General features: G+C 51.1%; 2 protein-coding genes across 13 annotated transcripts in view; one reads left to right on the forward strand and one right to left on the reverse strand.

The window, feature by feature from the left end:
• Positions 1-8,455, forward strand: part of LOC111077081 (PDZ and LIM domain protein Zasp) — a 56,985-nt gene extending 48,530 nt beyond the window's left edge. For 4 of the 12 annotated variants that reach the window (XM_022371216.2, XM_022371215.2, XM_022371217.2 and 1 more), the window contains 4 exons: positions 1,320-5,805; positions 7,112-7,295; positions 7,356-7,595; positions 7,670-8,455. In XM_022371216.2, coding sequence (XP_022226908.2) covers positions 1,320-5,805; positions 7,112-7,295; positions 7,356-7,595; positions 7,670-7,747 — 4,988 coding nt within the window. In that variant the 3' untranslated portion in view covers positions 7,748-8,455. The remainder of the gene's footprint in view (positions 1-1,319; positions 5,806-7,111; positions 7,296-7,355; positions 7,596-7,669) is intronic. The other 8 variants (XM_022371220.2, XM_022371221.2, XM_022371222.2 and 5 more) reach the window with 4 other exon arrangements.
• A 900-nt stretch (positions 8,456-9,355) lies between these two features.
• The window catches only part of LOC111077082 (ataxin-2 homolog), a 36,221-nt gene continuing 23,250 nt past the window's right edge, over positions 9,356-22,326 (reverse strand). Inside the window, exons 4-7 of the mRNA XM_022371227.2 lie at positions 15,431-15,615; positions 13,845-14,073; positions 13,489-13,581; positions 9,356-11,099 (exon numbers count right to left, since the gene is read on the reverse strand). Of these exons, the coding sequence (XP_022226919.2) occupies positions 10,547-11,099; positions 13,489-13,581; positions 13,845-14,073; positions 15,431-15,615 (1,060 nt within the window). The 3' untranslated portion in view covers positions 9,356-10,546. The remainder of the gene's footprint in view (positions 11,100-13,488; positions 13,582-13,844; positions 14,074-15,430; positions 15,616-22,326) is intronic.

The raw sequence follows: 22,326 nt of genomic DNA on the forward strand, positions 1-22,326 counted from the left end.
TTTCTGCAAAATTACAGCCAATACCAAATTATGCATAATAAAATCCAATGACTACCTGTCGACGCCATTTTTGCACAGGGTAAACGTGTGCAGGGGGTGCGGTTGGAACAGAGTTGCAGGCAGACGTGGGCCCATAAAAAACGGAAGTAAATATGCGTGCCTAGCACATACCCCCCATAACCATACCCACACCCATACCCATACCCACCATATAATGTTTGTATATGAACAAGTACAGAGGGTACGAGTATAGTCAGCGTTTCGACTACAGCATACCTTGGTTAGTCGAGGGAGATAACCTGAAGGGAACACTGTCAGGAATACAGCACACTCCATTAGACTCCAATCAAGGGGTACCTCCTGCTCCTTCTGTGTGCGTGTGTTTATTGTTGCGCCCCATGAAAATGGCTCCGAAAATAAGAAAAAAAAAAAAATGTATTTGCCTCGGCAAGGGGCATAAAGCGTTCTTCTTCCACTCAGCCTCGACTATTGTTTTATGGCATTTAATATTTTGCCGCTTTTTTACGGCATTCGAGTGATACGGGGGAGTGATACCACCCCCCTCGCCGCTGTTTGTCTGTCAACAAATTGCACAGAGAGTGGAACGGGGGTGGGGGATAGTCGCTGATGGTCAATGGAACTGCAGACAAGGGTAAAACTTTGCGATTCGCTTGGGTTGTTCCGATTCCTTCGAACTTGACCACTTACGCCACTCCACTGACCCTCAAGAGGGGAAAGTTTCCGATGGAATTCTCCGATTGAGTTACCTTACTGCTAGCACATCCCCTTAAGCTTGACCAATAGAGGAAACAATACCATATCACACACAAACACCACATCACACCACACCACACCACTCGACACCACTCTGCGCGATTGTTGAACCACACTAATTCCATTCGAATCTCTGTAGAAAAACCGAATCGGAGACCACAGCACAGAGATTACATTGTTGCCAATTGCCAATTGCCAATGCCTTGCCTTTACCGCTGTTTACTGCTGACTTTTGCTGCCTATTGCCTCATGGTTTAGTTGTAGTTGTAGTTTTTCTCTCTCCCTTGCCCCCCGCTGCATTCCGCTGCCGCTCTCTCACCACCGGACCGACACAGCTGCTGCCGCACCGCCGCCGCCGCCGCTTTCACAGTGCCAACGTCTAACAAGCGAATGTCTTTTATTTCTTTCTGCTCTTATATTTGCCCCAACCGTACAAACTAACCGCAATCTCCCAAAACAAAAACAAAAACAAAAAAACACCCCACGTTGCAACACCCACACGAAACACTCTCTGCTGTCTGCTTCTGTGTCGGCGTCCATTGAAGGAGCAAGCGAGGAGGAACCGCAAGGACTGCAGCCGGAGTACGAGGACGAAGACGGCTTCGAGATGGACATCGAGGTGGCCCTGGCTGCCAGCCGGCAGTCGCAGCGCGGCTCCAGCTTCACCTGGCCCCCGCCGCAGGACGACAGCCATGCAGCGCCCACCGCGGCACCCCTCTACATCGCTCCCCCTGAGACTCAGCACGTGGTGGTGGCCAATCCCGTGCAGCAAGTGCCGCCGCTGCCACCCGGAAGTGCCACGGCGCGCCTCGATCCGCAGCCGGAGCAAGTGCCGCCAGCGGCATCAGCGCCACAGGCCGCTGCCCAGTGGCAGAGCTACTCGGCGCCGCAGCTGACGAATCAGCGTCTGTTGGAGCAGGAGTCCAGCTCGGACAGCTACACCTCCACTTCGACGACTACCACGACCACCTCCGAGGAGTACCAGCGCATGTACGCGGCCCAGGTGGCGGCCTACCAGATGCAGGAGCAGTCCGGGTCTGAGTTCGACGACTACCAGGTGGACTACGGCAGTGCGCAGGACGTGCAGGAGTGCGCCTCGGGTAGGCGCAGTGCCCAGGAGTGCGTGGACTCGCTGTCCGTGCCGCTGAGCACCTACAAGCTGATCGACATGGTAAGGGAGGTGACACCCAGTCCCGTGTCCACACCCGCCCCAACTCCTGCCCAAGCCACGCGGCACGTCGTCTTCAACGACGAGCCCGAGTACAAAGAGCTGCCGATGGTGCTGCCCACGGAGCTGGAGACCATACCGGAGGCAGGTGAGGATCGCGAGGGTCTGGTCATCGAGCACCGCTGCCAGATCCTCGAGAGCGAGCGCCTCTTCCAGCCCACGCCCGAGATCAAGTTCGAGATTGCGCCCGTGCGCCATATACCGCCCTCCAAGATACCCAATCCCATGCCCAAGGAGTGGATCAATCCCATGATCCGGGTCCTGACCACGGCTCCCGAGGTGCCCTTCCACCTGGTCGAGTGCCCCTTCCCGCGGCCCTGCGGCGACGATTTCGAAGCGGAGGCAGCAGCCGCAGAAGAAGCATCTGCTGCAGCCGCTCCGCCTGAGCCTCCTCCACCACCGCCACCTCCACCCGCTCCTGTGGCGGATCCACCTGCACTCCTGCGCGAATCCCCGCCACGCGGATCTCGTCTCACCCAGGCCATGGTCACGGCGCCAGAGTTTGAGCTGCGCTTCGCCCCGCCCGCCGACCAGGGCATCCCCCTGCCCGAGGAGACCGAGCCGTACATGCCGCCGCCCATGGACATGAAGCCGTACATGCGCGACGACTACCGACCCAAGTCCCCGTTCGTCAGCGCCCTCACCACCGCCCCCGAACGCCCCTTCGAGGGCCACTTTGACCGCGACGTGCCCATCCACCTGATCGACCTGCCCACCCCCAAAGAGCACCTCAGCATGTGCGACGCCCTGTGCACGGCCCCGGACCGTGGCTACACCCCCCTGAACCCCGAGAATGCCACCCACCGCGTGGACGAAGAGCAGAAGCAGCAGGAACTGAAGAAGCATGAATTTCAGGTGCTCGACCACGAGGAGGAGCTCGGCATCCGGCCGGAGCCGCCGCATTCCGTGGAGTACTTCACGACGGAGTCCGAGAAGCGACGCAAGTCGTCGGCATTCGCGGCCATGCAAGCATTCCAGCCGTCCCGCGAGCCGCTCTCCTCCGCCAATGCCACAGCCACAAACACGCCGCGTGCCTCCATTTGCTCGGCGTCCCGGGAAACGGAGACCGATCTGGAGTACCAGAAGTACTGCAAGGCGCAGCAGCGCAACCAGAAGCGCCTTGATTACTTTCACAAGAAGGAGGAGGAGCTGCAGAGCTCCTCCCAGCAGATGACCCAACTCCAGCAGAGTCAACAAACTGAGCAGCAGCTCCAACAGATCCAGCAGAATCAACGGGAACGCCAGCAGAATCAGATAAGCCAGCTGCAGCAACACCAACGAGACCATCAATCTCAGCAACAGCTCCAGCAGAGTCAGATATCCCAACAGCAGATCCAACAAAACCAACAGCAACTTTATCAAACTAAACAGCAGCAGCAGCAGATTAGCCAACAACAGATCCAGCAGAGTCAGAGAACTCAACAGGAGACACAGAGAACTCAACAGGAGACACAGAGAACTCAACAACAGCACCAGCAGGCAATGTCGCAGCTCTCCCAACAGCAGGAGCAGCAGAAGCAGTCACAGCAGACCTCCGCACAACAGACACTCACAGAGAACCAGACACGCCAGGGGTACTCCGATTCTCACACGACCTCGCTTTGTTCCGCTTCCGCTTCCTACAGCAACTCCTCTTCCACAGTCCAACAGTCCACCACCAACAACAACAACATCAACAGCAACAGCAACAACAACAACAACAACTCCTTCAACGGCAGATCCTCCCTCGCTGCACCAATGCCCACCAATGCTTCCTCCTATGCACATACATCCGCCCTAAGCAAGTACGAGGCCCAAGAGCTGATCGAGGAGACGGCCGAGGAGCTGGAGCACTCGGAGATCCTCTTCCCGCCACCATCCCCGCTTAGCCACCTGAAGGGCAAAGCCGTGCAGTCCGGCCTCCACAAGGCGGACACCATACCCAAGTACCAGCGCAACTGGACATCGCTGCCCACCCAGAGTCCCATCCGCACGCCGGAGCCGCAAGAGCTGCGCGAGAATGTGCCGCTGGCCTTTGTAGATGCCCCCCAGGCGACTCCCAGTGCCCAGTGCCAGTCCGATTCCACTGTACATAGACCCATAGCGCAGGTTTCGGGATCGGGACCGGGACCGCGCGCCGGACCAAGATTAGCGCCAACGGCTGCGGCTCAAACCGCTCCCAGGAGACAGCCAATGCCGCAGCCGTCGGTGCCCATCATAGTCGAGGATCGGTCGGGTCCAGTAACGATGGCTTTTCAATCGCTAGATGAGTTCGACCGCCCCGACCAGGCGCAGACGCCCACGCGGCCCTTCACGCCCTCGATGATCAACAAGCCGGCGCCCATCATCCCCTTCTACCAGACGCCCGAGAATCTCTGCTTCGAAGAGTGCACGGCCACCCACGCCCGGGCCTACGACCAGCGAGCCCTCTCCCCCTGCCTCGCCCGCTGCCGCTCGCCAGCTCCAGGACCGCCGCCAAATCCGCTCTCCGCCATCCGAGCGCCGCGCATGAAGGAGCCAGACTCGAATCTACTCTCCGTCTCGGGCCCTGCGCCACGCCTGCAGGCCGGCTCCATCACCACGGGCCAGAGCTACCAGGGCCAGCTGCTGGCCCACTCGGAGCAGAGCTCCCAGTCCGGCAGCCAGAGCTTCTCGCAGCAGCCAGAGACGCTCACGGAGCGCCAGATCGGAAATCTGACGGTACAGAAGCGGGAGCAGTCCTCGCAGCTGCAACAGCAGCAGCAGTCGCAGAGCCAGAGCCAGACAAAGACCCAGGTGGGCAACGCCCAGATCGAGCGTCGTCGCAAGGTCACCGAAGAGTTTGAGCGCACCCAGAGTGCCAAGACCATCGAGATCCGCACTGGATCGCAGTCCCAATCGGTGTCCCAATCCCAGTCGCAGTCGCAGGCCCAGTCGGAGTCCACGGACCGTCGCTCCTCCTATGGAAAGACGGGATATGTGGCCAATCAGGCGCGACGGCTGTCGGGCCTGGAGCAGGAGATCACCAGCTTGACCAGCCTGTCGCAGGCCATCAGCGCCCGCGCCTCCGCCATGGGAGAGAGCAACTTCCCGCAGCTGCGATCGCCCACCTTCGACGCGAAGTTCCCCCTAAAGCCGGTACCGGTGGATTACATTGAGCCCGGGTACGGAGCCGCGCCCTCGGCCAAAAAGCTGGTGGCTCCCCCGCCTGGATTCCTAGCGCAGCAGCAAATTCAGCAACAGCAACAAAAAGAGCAGAGGTCCGCATTATCTTCGTCTTCGGTGGTACAGCAGCAGCAGCAGCAACAGCAGCAGCAACAGAGCGCCTTCGCGAGCAGCACGAAAGCCACCTCCTCATCGCTATCATCAGCATCCGCAATAGCATCATCATCTGTGTCAGCATCCGCCTCCAGATCAGCGCAATCCGCCAGTCTAACCAAAGCTTCTGCTATTACTACCACGACTAATAACCAGGCCTGCTCGGCCTTCAGGAGCAACATCCCTGGAAACGGCAATAACAGCAAACCTAATCTGGCCTCTCGGCCATCCATCGCTTCCATCACAGCTCAAGCGCCAGCTCCAGCTCCAGCCCAAGCTCCAGCAGCGCCCAAGTCAATCATCGCCGCTGCAACTGCGCCAACTTCAGCGCCAGCTTCCTTTCCGCCAAACTTGAGCGACTTGAACTTGAACTCTAATGTCGATGGTTCCGCAGGTGGTGGCGTCAAGAACGGCAAAGGAGGATTCGGGGCCACATCGGCGCCCAAGCGCGGACGTGGCATCCTCAACCAGGCCGCTGCACCAGGAGTGCGCATCCCTCTGTGCAACAGCTGCAACGTACAGATCAGGTGAAGAGCATCCCCCACCTCGTTGTGTTCTCTGTTGATGTTCCGTTCTGTTCTCCATGTTTGTTCAAGAGTTATTCTAACCCGCTGTTTTATCGAAGGATTAGATCGAGCCCACTTTCTGGATCAGCTTCCTACTGAATAGCTGATTTCAGTCGGGCTCTCTGATGACTTTGGTTAATTTTGATTGAGTTTAATTAACTAAGATTAAGTTGCGCCAACTAATTTGCATGCCCCTGACCTAACCCGCTCGCCTTGTGTTTTTACTCCGTTTATTGCAGCAGCCGCCAAGCCACCTAATCCGCATGCAAACCCCCACCATGGCACGCTGCCACGACCCGTCCAGCAGGCAACTGACTTACCGGCCGGCCAAGGCGAGCAGCCGCAGGATGCAGATGCGGATGCCACCGCCATGCTGGCCGAGTCCATTGGCAAGATCAACATGGGCGACCAGACCAATGCCTTCATGCAGGAAGCGGGCAAGATAATCTCCAACATGCTGGAGGCGCGTCTGGCCGGCGGCAGTGGATCCAACGGGTCGAGTGCTCCCCTCTCGCACGCTGGCAGCACCCTGAGCCTGCGCAGCAACAGCAGCTCCAACCTGTCCAAGAGTCCGATGATAGTGCGCAAGCGCCTGGATCTCGATGACTTCAAGAACATAGATCCCACCCAGCCGGTGGCCCTGCAGTCTGTGGTGGCTCTGCATCCGCAAAAGGAGTCGATCGCAGAGATGGGCACGCAGAAGGCCCAGCCGCAGGCGCCACGAGTCGAGCAGCAGCTGCAGATGGAGCTGCCAGCCCAGCATCCCATGAGCAGGATTCTCGATATTTGTGATAATGGCAAGGTGACGGCCCAGCAGACGCCCGAGCCAGTGGCATTCAGGAACAATTTAAGGCGCACTGGTGCCACCCATGCAGCCGATCGTAGATCCTACATCGAACCCAAGCAGGGTTCCAATACAGTAAATGCAGTCAGCTCAGTCACCATTCCCACTGCCACTCCCATTGCCACTGCCACTGCCACAGCCACAAACAGCAGCACTCAGCAGCACAGCCAGGGAAGTCCTGCTCCCAGCTTCAGCGTGAGTGTTAAGGCCTTGGGCCCACACAGCGAGGGACAGGCCGCCATGTCCGAGGAGAACGAGAAGGCCGTAAGTCAGTTGCTCAAGGATGGTAAGCGACCCATTTGCTGTCAGTGCAATAAGGAGATCACCTCGTAAGTATCCCTATCCCCGCTTGCAGCTTGCTCTTTGTTTGTTGATTAAATTGATTGAATTAATTCAAAACTAATACGAGAAACGCTTTTGCAGAGGACCCTTCATCACGGCGCTGGGCCGCATCTGGTGCCCAGATCACTTTATCTGTGTGAACGGCAACTGCCGCCGTCCCCTGCAGGACATCGGCTTCGTTGAGGAGAAGGGCGATCTCTACTGCGAGTACTGTTTCGAGAAGTATCTGGCCCCCACCTGCAGCAAGTGTGCGGGCAAGATCAAGGTGAGTCGCAAGCTAGAACCACTTGAGATGCTGTTCTCTACAAAGAATGTTTTATTCCAGGGCGATTGCCTGAACGCCATTGGCAAGCACTTCCATCCGGAGTGCTTCACCTGCGGCCAGTGCGGCAAGGTCTTCGGCAACAGGCCATTCTTCCTGGAGGACGGTAACGCCTACTGCGAGGCCGACTGGAACGAACTCTTCACCACCAAGTGCTTCGCTTGCGGCTTCCCCGTCGAAGCCGGCGACAGATGGGTGGAGGCTCTCAACCACAACTACCATAGCCAATGCTTTAACTGCACTGTGAGTACTCTCTAAGAGGGGACATCCTCATCCTCCGATGAGCTGTCAACTAATCGCCCGCGTATCTTCCATAGTACTGCAAACAGAACCTGGAGGGCCAGAGCTTCTACAACAAGGGCGGACGTCCCTTCTGCAAGAATCACGCGCGCTAAGCCAGCGGCCAGCTGATTTTGTTTGACTTCAGGGATCACGCACACTAACCAATCAATCAATCAATCAATCAAACCAACAATCAACGATAATCAAGAGCAATCGTAGACGGATTGTGAGAGCGCTAATGCGTAATTATTATTATTTCTATCTGTTTGAATTGTGCCGCACAAATGTTATCCTAATTTTAAAACATCAACGACCCTCACGCGTCATATCAAATGAAATATCAACGTAAATCAAATCTGTAATCAGAAAATCAAATCTGAATGAAAAACTGCAAAACGAGACGAAATCGAATTAGCTAGCAAAATACTATGTCCTCACACAAAATGAACTATTATTTATTCACAACCGATCGTATCATAACCGAACCAACTTTACCTTACCCAACCTTATACTAAATATGCATGTACTGTCGCCAGCGTTAATTTACTTAGTTCAAGCGACAAATCGAGATACCTACCGAACACTGTTGATCAACCCAACTAAACGCTAACAGATCGCGAAGCGCGAAAGATTTCCAAGATCGAATTCGATTGGCATCAGAGACGGAGGCGAGACAGAGTCGGAGGCAGAGTCAGAACAGGTTGTCAGCAGGGAGTCGCATATTTATTATTTAAAAATATATGTTGTAAATTATCCATAATTTGAGTGTAAATTGTCATGATGAGCAAATGAATAAATTTCGAAATCTTTTTCGCGTTTAATATGTATATGTCTTCTTTGGCTGGGGTATTTGCTCCTTCCTAAGATTCCTCGAAACAATCCTTGCTGCAGATTGATAGTGGGACTCGTCGTGAGCTGAGAAAGGTGTTGCATTTTGAACGAGAGATATGTATGTACTATAATAGCTTTGAAAACATGGCCAATACCCACTGTAGGGTTTAAACAAATAATTGAATACTCTTGGGGATTAAAAAAAAACTTTAAATTTTCCCATGGCATACTTTTGGGGTGGCGACAAAAAGGAAGTTTCTTTCTGCTGATTTCTGTTGAATTGCAAATTTAAGGGCAGTTCTTCTTCTATTTATGAGGCGATTGGACTGTGTCATGTAGTTTCGTGGTCGGGAGAGCCTTCCAATCGATTGCGAACCGAAAAAACGACATCCATTTTTTTTTTTGAGTTTTTGCTTTATTAAAATTGCCAAAAATCTACGTGGTTTTTGTAATCGAGATTTTGATTTTTCTATTTGGGTGGGATATAGATATTGACTACACGACACTGGGACGAGGTGGAGCAGACGTGTACCGAAAAGCACGCACTTCTACCGCAATTTCATGCTTAACCAATTTTTGTTTTACCCATTTGAGCCTGGTATTTTATTTTTTGGTGTTTCGAGAAGAGGTGTGAGTTGGGAGGCGGTTGGGATGCTCTGACTGGGAGTTCTTTTCGAATTTTTGCGTTTGGTGTTAATCACTGGAACTCTCACCCGTTTCTCTATATCCACACGCCCCGCCCCGTCACGCTTTGGGACCGCTTGTGGCGACTACAAAGCTTCGCAGGCCTGACGATGCCAACAAAATTTACGCTAGATTAAGCAGGATCAGGACGTGGGAGTATGTGAGTGTTTGGCCAAAGGACTCATGGCTGTGCTGTGGAGTGTGAGAAAGAAAAACAATTTGAGGTTTTTGTGGCATTTTTCAACGATTTGTTGGGTTCTTTTATTACATGTTTAGTTTACTTCGCCCCGCACATTACAGAAAGGACTTTAAGTTAGTGTGTGTTGTGTGTGGTGTGTAGTGTGTGGCGTGTAGCGTGTGAATTGTACTCGTGCAGGATGTGTCGGGATGTTTGACAGGGGCCCGGCAGGACACACCCACGCAGTCCACAAATAGCACAGCAGCTACAATTTAGTCGTAATTTAACATATCATTATGGGGTAGCTCTACCTACTATTTGTTTGAAACGCGAATTGTTCAGAAATCGAAATCAGATCGAATCGAAGTGTTCAGTATTCAGTTGGATATTCGTGTTTTCCGAAAATGCGCGCCAAATTTTTTTGTCACCGTAGCGTTCCGTTGCGAATTTACACAGATATATGCACTGGCCGCATATATCCAGTAGATACATACATTGTACATCTATATATATATATATATTATCTCTTTGTTTAATAGTTTACTGGAGTGGGTGTAAGGGGGAGTGGGATGAGTGTGGCCTACGCCTAACACATGCTACAAATGCACTCGAAATCTCGTATTTACAGTTCGATAGTGGGTTGAGTTCTCCTTACACTTTACAGGGTGGGAGGGGGTACATAACATATCAAACACATCAATTAACTTTGGGACACTTGGATATAGTATACAAAAATCTGGTAATATCCGATTATCCGCTGTAAAGTGTACGTTTGCTTCGCTCCTAGCCGAAGTCTCTTCTACAGATGTGTAATTTTTTTTTTTAACATTTTCTTTCGGTTTTCTTTGTTTTTTTTTTGGAATATGTTAATACTTTCTTTCAATGGGTATATGTATGTATGTATAATTGCATGTATCTAGAATTCGTAATACCTACGCTGCGCATTTCCTTATGCTTACAAAAATAAATTCAACACATTCAAGTACAACAAACATCTTACCAGCTAAATGCCGCTTACAAAGTACAGTTACAGAATACGGATTACAGTTACAGTTACAGTTACAGATTAGCAAGTACGAATTACATTATTCATTTAGGAGCAGAGCCATAGTTCCGTACAAATAAATACCTTTGGGTTAACACGAGTGAACGAACGAGTTGAATCGAACGAAACTAACTAATCCACTTCTGTCGGGACCGAGGACACCGATTCGTTCGGTTACAGATGCGCCAATATATCGATCTGATCGAGTGCACTGGCCTGGCCAGGTGATTGGGTATGGGTCTGGGTCTGGGTCTGGGTTTGGCTGTGCGTCGTCTTTCCAGCTGAATGCCTCTGGGTGTGCAGATGGGGGCTGTCGCTGTCTGCCTGCGATATGGTCACAATGGTCACCAGATCCTTGCCCTTCGTTGCTGTGGATGTGGCTTTCGCTGTTGTTGGTGGGGATGGCGGTGTGGCACTGGCATCCCGCTCTATTTCCACAATGGCCGAGGTGAGCAACGTGTTCGACTGCAGCGCCGTGTAGTTCGTCAGTTGCTCGGCCAGCGACGGCTCCGGTAGATGGAGGTCCTCGTTGGCCAGCAGCCTACCCGAAGGCGCTGTCTCAATGCTCCGCTCGCCGCACACGAAGCTGGCGGGGGTGGCGTTGCGCGACCGGTAGCTGGGCGGCAGGCTGTACTCGGATCCGCCCATGCTGCTGCTGATGGTGCCGCCAGCGCCGCCGCCGCCGCCTCCTACACCCATTCCGGAACGAAGTGTGGTCAGTGGGGCCCTGGAAGTAAGTGAATCAAATGCATGAATTATTTACACAGCATGAGCCAAAGTCAATTCGGTATTGTTTGCCCCTTTTGGCCATAAGAAGATGGCAAATATGTTAACCAAATGCACAAATTTGCATGCATGGGAAGGGGGCCAGAGCCATGACCAGAGTCTGAGCTCTGAGCTCTGTCTATCTCTGACTACACAGGACGGCAAAGGACGAAACCTATTCAAATATCAGTCTCTATCTTTATCTCAATCTCAAAACACCCCCCATACATACATATATTCTCATCTTTGTCAATTTAAATAACAAAAGGCCGCTGTGGCAATTGTTGCCATGTGCCACGTGGCATACCCGAGTACGAGTGGGGAGTCTGTCTGCCCGTCTGGCAGACCCAAATCACAGACACTTCACACTTCAGTCGCCAGGGCCCAAAAGTCAACACTCATACGCTCATCTGCACATAATGGCCCCTTCCCATGCCTTTCCCGCCCCAGCCGAACCTGGCTAAAACTGGCTTACAGACCTGTACGATTATATACATATGTATATACCATCTATAGGGGGCGTTGGGCGTGACTTTAGAATATCTCAAAAATCCCGAACACTTGCACAAATTGTATGAAGCAATTTGGAGTATGTAAAATGGCATTTAATTGTTCCGACAAAGATGCAATGCAGGAAATAAAGGAAACAGGAAAATAAGTCATTTGCATAGGAATGGTGCTACGGGTCGCATCTATCCTATCTATACCATTCTATTGTCCAGCACTCCAGCACTCCATTCTGGTCCACACTATTCCACGCCATTCAGAAGTCCATTCTATTCAAGTCCCTGCTGTGATGTGTGCTGTGCATAACAGGCAATTTTCGCAGCACTTCGGCTCGCCTGCCTCTTTGTTTGTTTAATTGACTTGGCCAACAGCCTAGATCCAAGTTCTGTTCTGCACTGAGCTGATGCTGCTGTTCCTGATGCCTGGGCCATATCCTGCCCCATTCCTCCGGCGGCTGGCTGGCTGGCTGGCTGGCTCTGGCTCTGCCTGCTTGTTATGCAGCTCGAGGAGAAGCTCTTCAAATGTGCGCGCGTGTGTGTAAATATTTTAGAAAATTTCCCAGAAATTCTTTCTCCTGGGCAACATCATTTGAATACGCACCCAGCCAGAGAGACACCCAGACGGATGGTCGGACGGACGGACGGACGTACGGACAAGACACATGGAGACACGCACTTAGGGTCCCGCCCGCCTAAAAGTATGCCGTGATTTCTTGCCACACACTTTGCATAAGTTTTGCTTTTTGACATACTTCCTGTGCCTGCTCCTGCTTCCTCTTCCACATCCACATCCACATCCGCTTCCCTTTTTGTGGCATTGCGGGAAAACCCCCAAAAGATGAAAAGCTCATGATGTAGTTGTTGCTTTGTTGACTTTCCATTTGCATTACGCACACAACACACTATAAATATTCAAGTGCTCCACTCCACATCACACCACACACTCCTCTCCACCCGCTCTGGCTTTAGATGTCATTTGAAGTAAATTAATTTGTCATAAATATGTTTGAATTTGAATGGCAATTGCCCTGCAGACTTTCAACGATTATTTGCATAACAAATTCTAGCAAAATTAAGCTTAATTCTTCTCCTCCTCTTATGCTCCTTCCTTTCCTTCCGTTGTGCGGCCACAATTTGCAGGCAATAAAAGTATACTTCTCTCATTAGCCCCCGACATTATGCGTTCCAGGCGACAATTATCCGCCCACTTCTGGGGCCCAACAGCCCAGTCCTTTGTCGTTTAAATTGCCTCCCAAATTGCTTCTGTCTTCCGGACAGGGGGGGGAGGTGTCTCCTGTTTCGAGTGGATGTGGCTTCCATTCTCGAGGATTGCGCCAATCGGTTTGGGCCTTATCTCTTCAATTAGTTTCAAATTCAATCGCCGAATGTTTGCTTCCATCATCAGACAAGCCGCCGATTCAAGTCATCCGTTCCACGCAGCAGAAAAAAATTGAAAATTCCCCAGAAACTTTTCATCCACGCCACCCCAGCCACACCCCACTTGGAGCCCCTGGGAAAGCGATGTGTCAATGTTGACACCCTCGAAAACCGCACAAAGCCAAAGCCAAACCACGGACGCCGATGCCAAACGCTTTTGCTGATGCTGCAGTAGCAGCAGCAGCAGAGCCACCCCCGCCCTGTCCTTTCCTGGGACCCACATCACAGATCCCCTGGCAATCCCCTCCGCATGCTCCTTTCTCTGGCCTGGAAAACATTTTGTGGTTTGGCAGGCGCCAAACTTTGCAAATAACTCACGAATGGAAGGGGAAGAGTTTGGGTATGCGGTAAGGGCCGGGGCAGTGGCAGGGGTGGGGCAGGGAGCGTAACGGAAGCGGAAGTACTTACCTCAGCAGGCTGCCCGCATGAGATCGATAAGTGGGCGGCGGCGAGTTTCCACGCACCACCCCGTTCTGGCGATCGCGGTCCAACAGCAAAAGTCTGCGAAAAAGCGGAAAAAGAGAGAGAACGGATTGAGAACGGTTCTGGTTCGGGTTCGGGTTCTGGTTAATGCCGCACGACAGGAAAAAGGCGGTCCGGTAAGTCGTGGAATAGGTACGAGCAGTCCTTTGGCCAGTCCATAATTATGCATAATGCAATTAATTGCGGCAGGACATGCGAGTGGCAGCCACCACAGACCACATCCGGCAACTGCTGCTGTCCTTGCGGGTAATTTATACCCCCTCCCCTCCCACGCTACTCACCTCAGACGGTACTCCTGCATGCTGGCCTGGTAGGAGGGCGGCGGTGGTCGGTGCTGGAACTCGGGGTAGAGCAGGCCGTGCGGCGCCCCGCCTCCGCGGCTGCACGGTCGTCGTCCGCAGCGGCCCAAATCCACGCTGGTGCCCAGGCCCAAGCCCAGGCAGCTCTGACCGCCAGGCGCAGTCATCCGCCAGGCGGCACCACTCACCGTCACCAGCACAACGCCAACTCCTGTGGAATGGAGGGGAAAAACTTAATTTTAGAGTTTGTTCGAGTGCCGCCCCACAAATGGATAAATGGATGGATGGAGGCTACTGTCTCCTGTCTCATATTTCCATTTAGCTGCAGATTTAATTAGCCTTGGTCCGAGTGGGCGTGGCCGCAATTACCGACTCACTTAGACAGCTTCCAGCTCCAACTTGCTGCCTAATCAAAGTGGCAGGCCGGCAGGCAGGCAGCAAGACTTTCACTTTCATTTCATTTTATTTCATTTGTTTTCCTTTCTTGTGGGCCAGGACAGGGCGGAGGTGGAGGTGGCGGTGGAGCCAACGGAGCATGTCATGATGGCAGATTTGAAACCGGGATAGGCATACGATTTTATTAGCGAAAATTGTCATGAGCTGCTCACAGTTTTGTGGGCCTCGTTGTGACATCTCTGCCCGAGAGAGACCAGAGACCTCGCCCCATAATAATCATCATCATCATCATCATCCTCTTCGTCATGATGGGACTCTCTCTCTCTTTCTATCGCTATTACGAATATGTGGCTGCCTCCATATAGTGCTCGCACGAGCAGCAGTGGCAGATTTGCTGACTGGTTGGCTTGATTGCCATTAAATTATGTAAAAACTTTCGGGTAATTGCCGCCGAAAATGGCGCAATGTCACGCTCCGAGAGCGCAAAACTACGAGCAACTACGCGGCGGCAATTGATTAGAGACGTCGCACTTTGTGGATACATAGTACACACATACTCGCGCATGTGGGCCGACTGCACTTGGCCCCGCTGTCTGGGGGTTATGTAAGGTGAGCAGCAGCAGCATGAATGATTCATGAATGAGTCGAAAGTTGTGCTCGTCAGAGTCCCCTAGAAGTAGGGAATGGAATGGATGGTGTTCTCCTTTACAGTTGGAGCCCTGCCACCTGTTGATCTCCACAAATCGGGCACCTGGTGGCGGGGTAAGTCCATCCCAAACAATGCAAAGAAATCGCAGCCGGAACTAAATGCTTTGGCAATATTGACACATGGCAATCTGGCATCTGTCTGGTCGCAGATTTGTTTGCTCTGCGAACTGGGTCAGAGGTGCGGAGGCACGGACAGAGACAGTGACAGATACAGATACAGATACAGGTATCTCTTGGGCGGCAGAAGAAAGAAAGAAACGAGCGTACTGCGGACAGTGGACATTGGACATTAAAGTAATTGTAACAATTGCAACAATTGCGAACAAGAGACCTTTTCATTCGGGGACTTGGAGTCGTGTAAACATCAGCGGACATCAAAAGGCGGTCGCTGGCTTTAATGGCCTTCTCCTACCCTACCTCCATCCCTTCTCCCCCTACCCCACGATTATGTAATGGTTACTCACCAATCATTAGGAGGGCGGCGGTGAGGTGCGAATTGGGGGGACCTGCCAGACCCGTGGCACCGAGGGCCGCACCGCCCAGGGCGCAGGCCACGCCGCCCAGGGCCACGACGGCGATGAGAGCACGCAGCGGAGGTCCTGCGAACCACTGGCCGCAACATCCCTTCCCTGAGCGCTCCGAGGGGGATCTGCAAAGATAGAGAAGAGAATAGTAGGGTTAGTGCAGGATTCGCAGCTGGAAAATGTAAAAATGCTGGACAGGGAAATGGAAAATGGGAATTTTTATTGCGCAGGTGGGCGGAACCGGGGACAAAGGACGGGACAGATGTTTTGCCTCGTCGTCCGTGCAAATTGGCAAAAAGGCAACGTCTCGTGCCTGTTCTCGTTTTCGTTCTCGTTCTCGTCTTTGTCCCTGGTTCTGGTCCTTGTCCTGGTCCTGGTTCTGGTTTTTCCCCGCCGTTGTCGAGCCACACAAAAGCGCAGCGAGTGTGCAATTGTTGTAATTTGATGATTTATGAGCCAAAAGACCAAAAATTTGCGCACTGTCCGCCAACACAAAACAACATAAAGGAGCGGGCAGTCATCGGAGGAGGAGCGCGACGAAGGAACCACAGAAGGACCTGGGCCAGGACCAGGCTGAAGTCGAGAGAAAGGAGACAACCAGACGACGTAAAATATTTTCTGCGGAGAAAGGAAAATTTATGCGACACAGACGAGGACGAGGACAGGAGAAGGAGAAGGAGAGGCAGTCTGGGTCTGAGGACGTGTGTGCGTAAATTCATTAGGATCCTGGCATCACAGCAGAGCAGCATCTTCTGTCGTGGAAGATGAACCCCTTTTGTGGGGAAGTTGAAGGACTGGAGGATTGGGGGGCGATGGGGGGATTCGGGTATGCTTGCCAAACAATTAGAGGAGGAAATATTTATAGGCGGGCACGGCACCCAGGACCCAGGGACCCAGGGGGTCTTTTTGGCGCTTTTGTTGTTTCGTGTGTCATCGAAGCAATTTCACAAAAAGATGATAAATTGTTGGAAAATTACGTGCACACACACACACACACACACAATATATACACGAGTATTCATGGATGGATTCATGTATTCATAGCAGAGATAAAGGGCAAACGGCACGGCCGGAAATTTATGTTTAATAATTTGATGCTGTTCTCGCTCGGAAAAGGATTTCCATTCCGGATTTATACTTCTTTTATGGCCATGCCATTAAAAGACAACATCTCCGGGAAAGCCCATTGCCATAGCCGAAGGGAGGGGAAAGAGGCCATGTCCCCAGGGGAGGAGGAGGGTCTTTGACACTGCGCTTTGTTGCTGCTGCTGCTGCTGCGGAATGAATTTGTTTCATCAGTTGTCATGTCATGATAAATGTGATCTTTTTATTTTAGCTCATCATCGCTCAGACCTCGCTCCCAGAGCTTCTCCGAGTCCGACACGGAAATGAGCGCGCAGAAATGCCCGAAAAGGTGAAACCATTGCTGCTGCTTTTTTGAAGTTTCCGATGAAGCGATGCCTCCAAAACATTCCCAGATTCTCAGATTCCCGCAAATTGGATCGCAGCTGGAGGCCCCATGCGGTGACAAAGTTCCACAATAGCTCTGGAATCTCTGGATCAATGGGTTCTATGGATCTTACGATCTCTGTGGGGGAGATTGGAATGCTGCCAACAAGCAGATGATTGATTGGCAACAAATCAGGCGCTCAGCGGAGAGATGCATCAAAAACAGCAACAACCCAAATCAGAGGAATCCCCATTTGCATTTCCATATTCCCATGTGGTGGCCTCATTAGATCTCTCTGGTAGAACATTGCATTGAGCAAACACGAACTGCGCACTTGTTTCGGATCGACATATGATGTGTAATGCATGAGTTTACTACATATGTATACTACATACATACAGACATACATACATACATATGTATAAAAGTATAAGTATTATTTATCCACACAGCTATAGCTTTTGGCTGTTCCAAGTAGTTCAGGGGCGGCAGTCGCGTATCGAAGGCTTAGAAGGCCTGAGCGCCCGCTCAACATTCACTCACTCATGCACTCAATCATTCAGTCACTCATTCAAGCAATTATTCAATCAGCCGCTGCCGCATTTAATTTTCATTTATTAATTGCAATTTGTAATTGCCGCCAACATTGACACAGTTTCTGTTTCTCTGCTCGAGTATTTACTTGCACGCCCCATGCCGCCGTTTACTTATCGAATGGAAAATGAACTTTCATTTTTGCAGAGTTTTCATTTTAATGGCGGCACTTCCGCTCCTCCGTATTTTCACCCCTTCGCAACTTCCCCTCCACAGCGTTAAGCATTGCCGGCAGCTGTCACATTGACATTTGCATGCGAGTGAACAATTTCCAATTGATTAAGCAATTTGCAGTTCCACAAAAGACAACAGATAGCGGATAGCAGATAGCAGTGGGGCGGGGGAATGTCAGACCCAACGACAGTGTCAGCTACAGCGACAGCTTCAGAACCCAACGATAAAGGCAGCTTCATTACTCAGATCGGGGCTTTTTATCTTCAGAGCCTCCCACTTCCGGGGCTCCCTCAAACAGCAGCAGGAGGAACAACAACAACAGAAAGAGCATCCATAGTTCGCGTGTCAGCTGCCATACGCTATTGTCATTCGATCATGCGGCTTAAACACTCTACAGGGTGTCCTTCCCTGAGCTGGAATCAGTGGAAAAGCACTCGTATACAATGTCGTAAAAGGGGAACACAGACAGAAGACTCGTAAAGGCAGCTACCGCACCCGTGGACCAATTAGAGGCATTGCGGATGATGCCGCACGGAGACCTCTTCAAAGTTTAGGGGAAAATCTTGTTTTATTTATAAGAAATTCCCAGCCCCATGGTGAGGCCTCCGCCTCCCCTACGGAAAAGTCAATTAAAGCTGGGGGGGAAACTCTGATTAAAAGCGAACGATGCAAACAATGAAAGCGAAATTCGTATTCAGTCAAATTAACATGAATATTTGATAATTTATTTAATTCATTTCTCTACCCCTCTCACTATCACTATCACTATCTTTCTCTGTCTCTCTTTTAGTGTTAGTTTCAGTTTCATTTTCTTTCGCAGAGAGTTTTCCTTTCGTTGCTGTGCACCTCTCATTGAGACTTATGTAATTAAGTGTGGAAAATGAGGCAATCACCGCAAGGGGGCCCACAGCAAATGAAAATAATTAGCTGGAAAAACATATTAACAATTGGCACATTTCCTCACAGACCCACCGCACAGGGTGGGCTGTGGAGTGGGGTGGGGTGTGGAGGGGAGGAATGAAATCTAGAGCAGATGAAAACCCAAATAATGACTCCTTCTAAAGGCCTCTTTTTTCAGCCTGAAACAGAAATGTTTTGGGAGTTGGTGGCCCACTGACAAGGCGAATTTTTCGGGTTACAGCTGCAGCTGCTGCTGGATGGATGGATGAACAAAACCCATTTTCAAATTTCAATCAAAGCTTTCCCACTGCCCCTCCGCCACCCACTGCCTGAGCCCAAACCCAAATGAAGGCATAATTACAGCGCGCTTTTCAACTTTTTCCGCTGTTCTGCTCTGTTCTCTGCTCTGTTCTCTGTTCTGTTCTGATTTGTAATCGCAACTTCTTTTCTGTTTTTTCATTGTCTTGTTGTCTTTTGTTGTTGCTGTTGTTTTGGTCAGAGAACGATGACTGCAGGGGATGGGGGGGTGTGTAGAGTTTGGTAGATGTTTTGGCTAAAGTTTGACCAAATCTTTGGGATGGGAAACTTTTATAATTCCTTTCAGAAATCTATCTTTGCCCTCTGTTTGTGTGCAAAGAGAGAGGGAGAGAGAGATCGGCGAGAGGTGTTCTATTAAATTTCATGACACGGCGACAGCTCTCGACAGAAGAAGGCTTTCGCTTTGTATCTAGACTCTAGACTGTGTGTGGGTTAAGATACACAGATACACCGCACTGGCACTCGCACTTAAACTCGTTAAATGAAAACCAGTGGCAGGCAATAGAAAGATGGAGATGGTGATGGTGATGGGGTGGGGGCAGTGGAGAACATGACATTCACCCGACATTAAAATCGCAGTTGTTTGCTTGCCGCATGCCGCATATTCTCTCTGCCGAGTACTCTCCGTATATAAAAATGAAAGCAAACAAACAGTTTGGTTTGCACGGCACTGTCTCTGTCTCTGACAGACGGCAATAAAATATCCCAGCGAAAGAGACAAAGTCACGTTGCGGCCCACTACCCTCCCCACCCTTCCTGTCAGAAAAGTGGAGGAGAAGCCACTCCATGGGTGCGGAAAGAGCGGAGCTAAACTCCGCGACTCTCTCGCAGAACTTCTGACCTACTAACAGCAGAAGAAGACGTGGACACAGAGGGGTGTACGCGGGGGTCTTAGCTTGGGCAACGTTTTTCCAGTTAACTGCGAGCGCTTTGACGCTTGAGTGATGCCAGAGCCAAACTCTAGTCTGCTGCCACCTTAAAGAGCCAGCCAGTCCGCCAGTCGGTGGGCGTTTCTCGTACCTCGAGCACACGACTTTTATATCGCCCAAAAACGGGCCCCGGCTTCAGCGTCAGTCCCAAGTTGAGTTGTCAGTGGAGTTGTCGGGGCTCCACTGTAGAGTGGAGCATGTCAGAAGGTGCTGTAGCAGCATTTCCTCCTCCCTCCTGCCATTCTCTGGCTCTGGCAAAGTGAGCTTTTAATGCGAGTGTAAAAGATTATATGGCGGTAGACTTGGAGCTGCTTCGAGCTGTCCATTGACTGTGGCATGGCGAAGGCTACACTGGCAAAACTTGGGGGGAGTAACCCTCTCGGTGGGGTGTGGGGCAGCAGACAAAGTTTTGGCAAACGTTTATTGCCAATTTCTGAATGCATAAAATGCAAGAGTTGCCAACAATTGACGCCCACGCCCACGCATGGCCCTGCCACAGTGTGTCGCCCGCCAGTATATGGGGCAGCATGCCAAGTGTGTGGCAGCAACAGCAGCAGACATACGGCAGCAGGAATATATATATATATATATATATATATATATAGAAACAACCACACAGATATAGACAGAGAGAGGGAGAGAAAAAAGGAGAGCTCCATACTGCATGCTGCATGCTGCATGATGTGGCAGCAAGGAACAAGTGCCAAACATCGTGACGACAAATACAACGACAACGAGAGAGCTGGAGAAGGAAAACTGGAGAACCGCCACTGCGTTCGGGGCTGAGGCATTTCTAATTTCAGATCCGTTTCTAATTTCTGGCTTTCATGTGGCAGAGCCACACTCATCCAAAGAGGCACCCAGAGCGACAGAGAGGCAGCCAATGCAGCAATGGAGTCAGTCAGTCAGCATCCGGGTTGGCAATTACTTTTACATGTTGCCGCCGCAGTGGCAGTGGCAGCGGCAGCGACAAGAGCAGCCAGAACCGCAGCCAGTATGGCGCGCACTCCACTGCACAGATATACACAGAAACCCAAATGCCCGGATACACGGACACACACGGGTACACGACACGCATACTTGCAACGCTCTTAAGTGGCTGCGTCATTAGGCTGGGCTGCACGAGAGCTAGCTGATGTTTCTGCTTCTCTGGGAGATTGGGATTTGGGACTCTGTCTTCTGTATTTGTATCTGTATCTGTGTCGCGTATACGTATCCATAAATTAAATTCTTAAATTGCTCGTTAGATCATCATGAGGTTTGCTGCTCATTCATTCATGGCATCCCCATCCCCTGCTGTCGCGTGGGCCACAATAAAAACAGTCCGAAAAGGGGATTCCGACCGAAAAGTACCCTCGACGCGAGCTCTGCTCTCATTTTGGGTGTCTCAGAGGGGGCCAGTATGCTCGTACAACCGATGAATACCGCGCACTACATATAATCACCACCACCCAACAGTAGCTACAACAGCAGCAACTTTGTGTTGCGTTGCCACATAATGTAGGTCACTTCTGTTGCTGCCCCTCCCCGAAGTTCTACATCCACTCTACACCCCACCCCATCCCTTCTGCTACTGCTGCTGTAGCTGTAACCCAGCGATTTCCCTCGAATTCTATGCGCTTTTAATATCGCGCTGTGGCATCTTCAAGTGATTTTATTTAGCACCCAATGGGCATCCATTCTGCTCCCCCTCCATTCTTATCCAGTGATCCAGGGTTGACAAAGTTATGGTCGACACTGTACGGTGGCGTCGCTTTGGGGCGTCGCTATTATATTTATGTTTTTATTACGAGTCTTTTCTGGGAGCAGCAGAGATGCGGGCATTGGCACTCCATGCATCTGCTTTCATCACCCAAGAGATGTTATCGCAGCGGAGACTGTCATTAATTAGAATACATTAATTACCCCCTCAAAGACAGTCCAAATCCTAATGCAGTAGTTCCCGCTCCCCTTTCCGTTTCCTTCTATACAGAACCCCCGCTAAAAGTCAGAGTTCTATGAATATATCGAATTTCGGGTTACAAATTGTCAGTTTTCCACTACATTTCTCATTCATTCATTCACTGATAACAATCATAACATACAGTGAGAATAATCTTACAATATCCGACAAATATCAGTAGATACGAGTATCTACTAGGAACAGCCCCTCTCCAGGGAAGGACACATGTATCGTGGATCAGCAATCTGAATCTTTATTGCTTATCATCGTGAATAATAAATGTATAATTAGTCGCTTCAATTAGGCGCCACACGTTTACATCCCTCGCTCATTCAGATATTGACAATTGGGGAAGGTGCTGGAGCCTGAACCCATTTGAACTCTGTTTGAACGGGTTCTTTACGGAGGGGGAGAAAGATAGAGGAGGGGTTCAAGAGTACGCGTACGAGTGTATTTGCCCCAGACAAACAAAAGAATTCCGCAATACTGGGAGAGGGAGAGGTCATTACGCGGCTGTTTAATAAACATT

This window comes from Drosophila obscura, unplaced genomic scaffold (assembly GCF_018151105.1).
Source record: "Drosophila obscura isolate BZ-5 IFL unplaced genomic scaffold, ASM1815110v1 contig_151, whole genome shotgun sequence".
Taxonomy (NCBI): Eukaryota; Metazoa; Arthropoda; class Insecta; order Diptera; family Drosophilidae; genus Drosophila; species Drosophila obscura.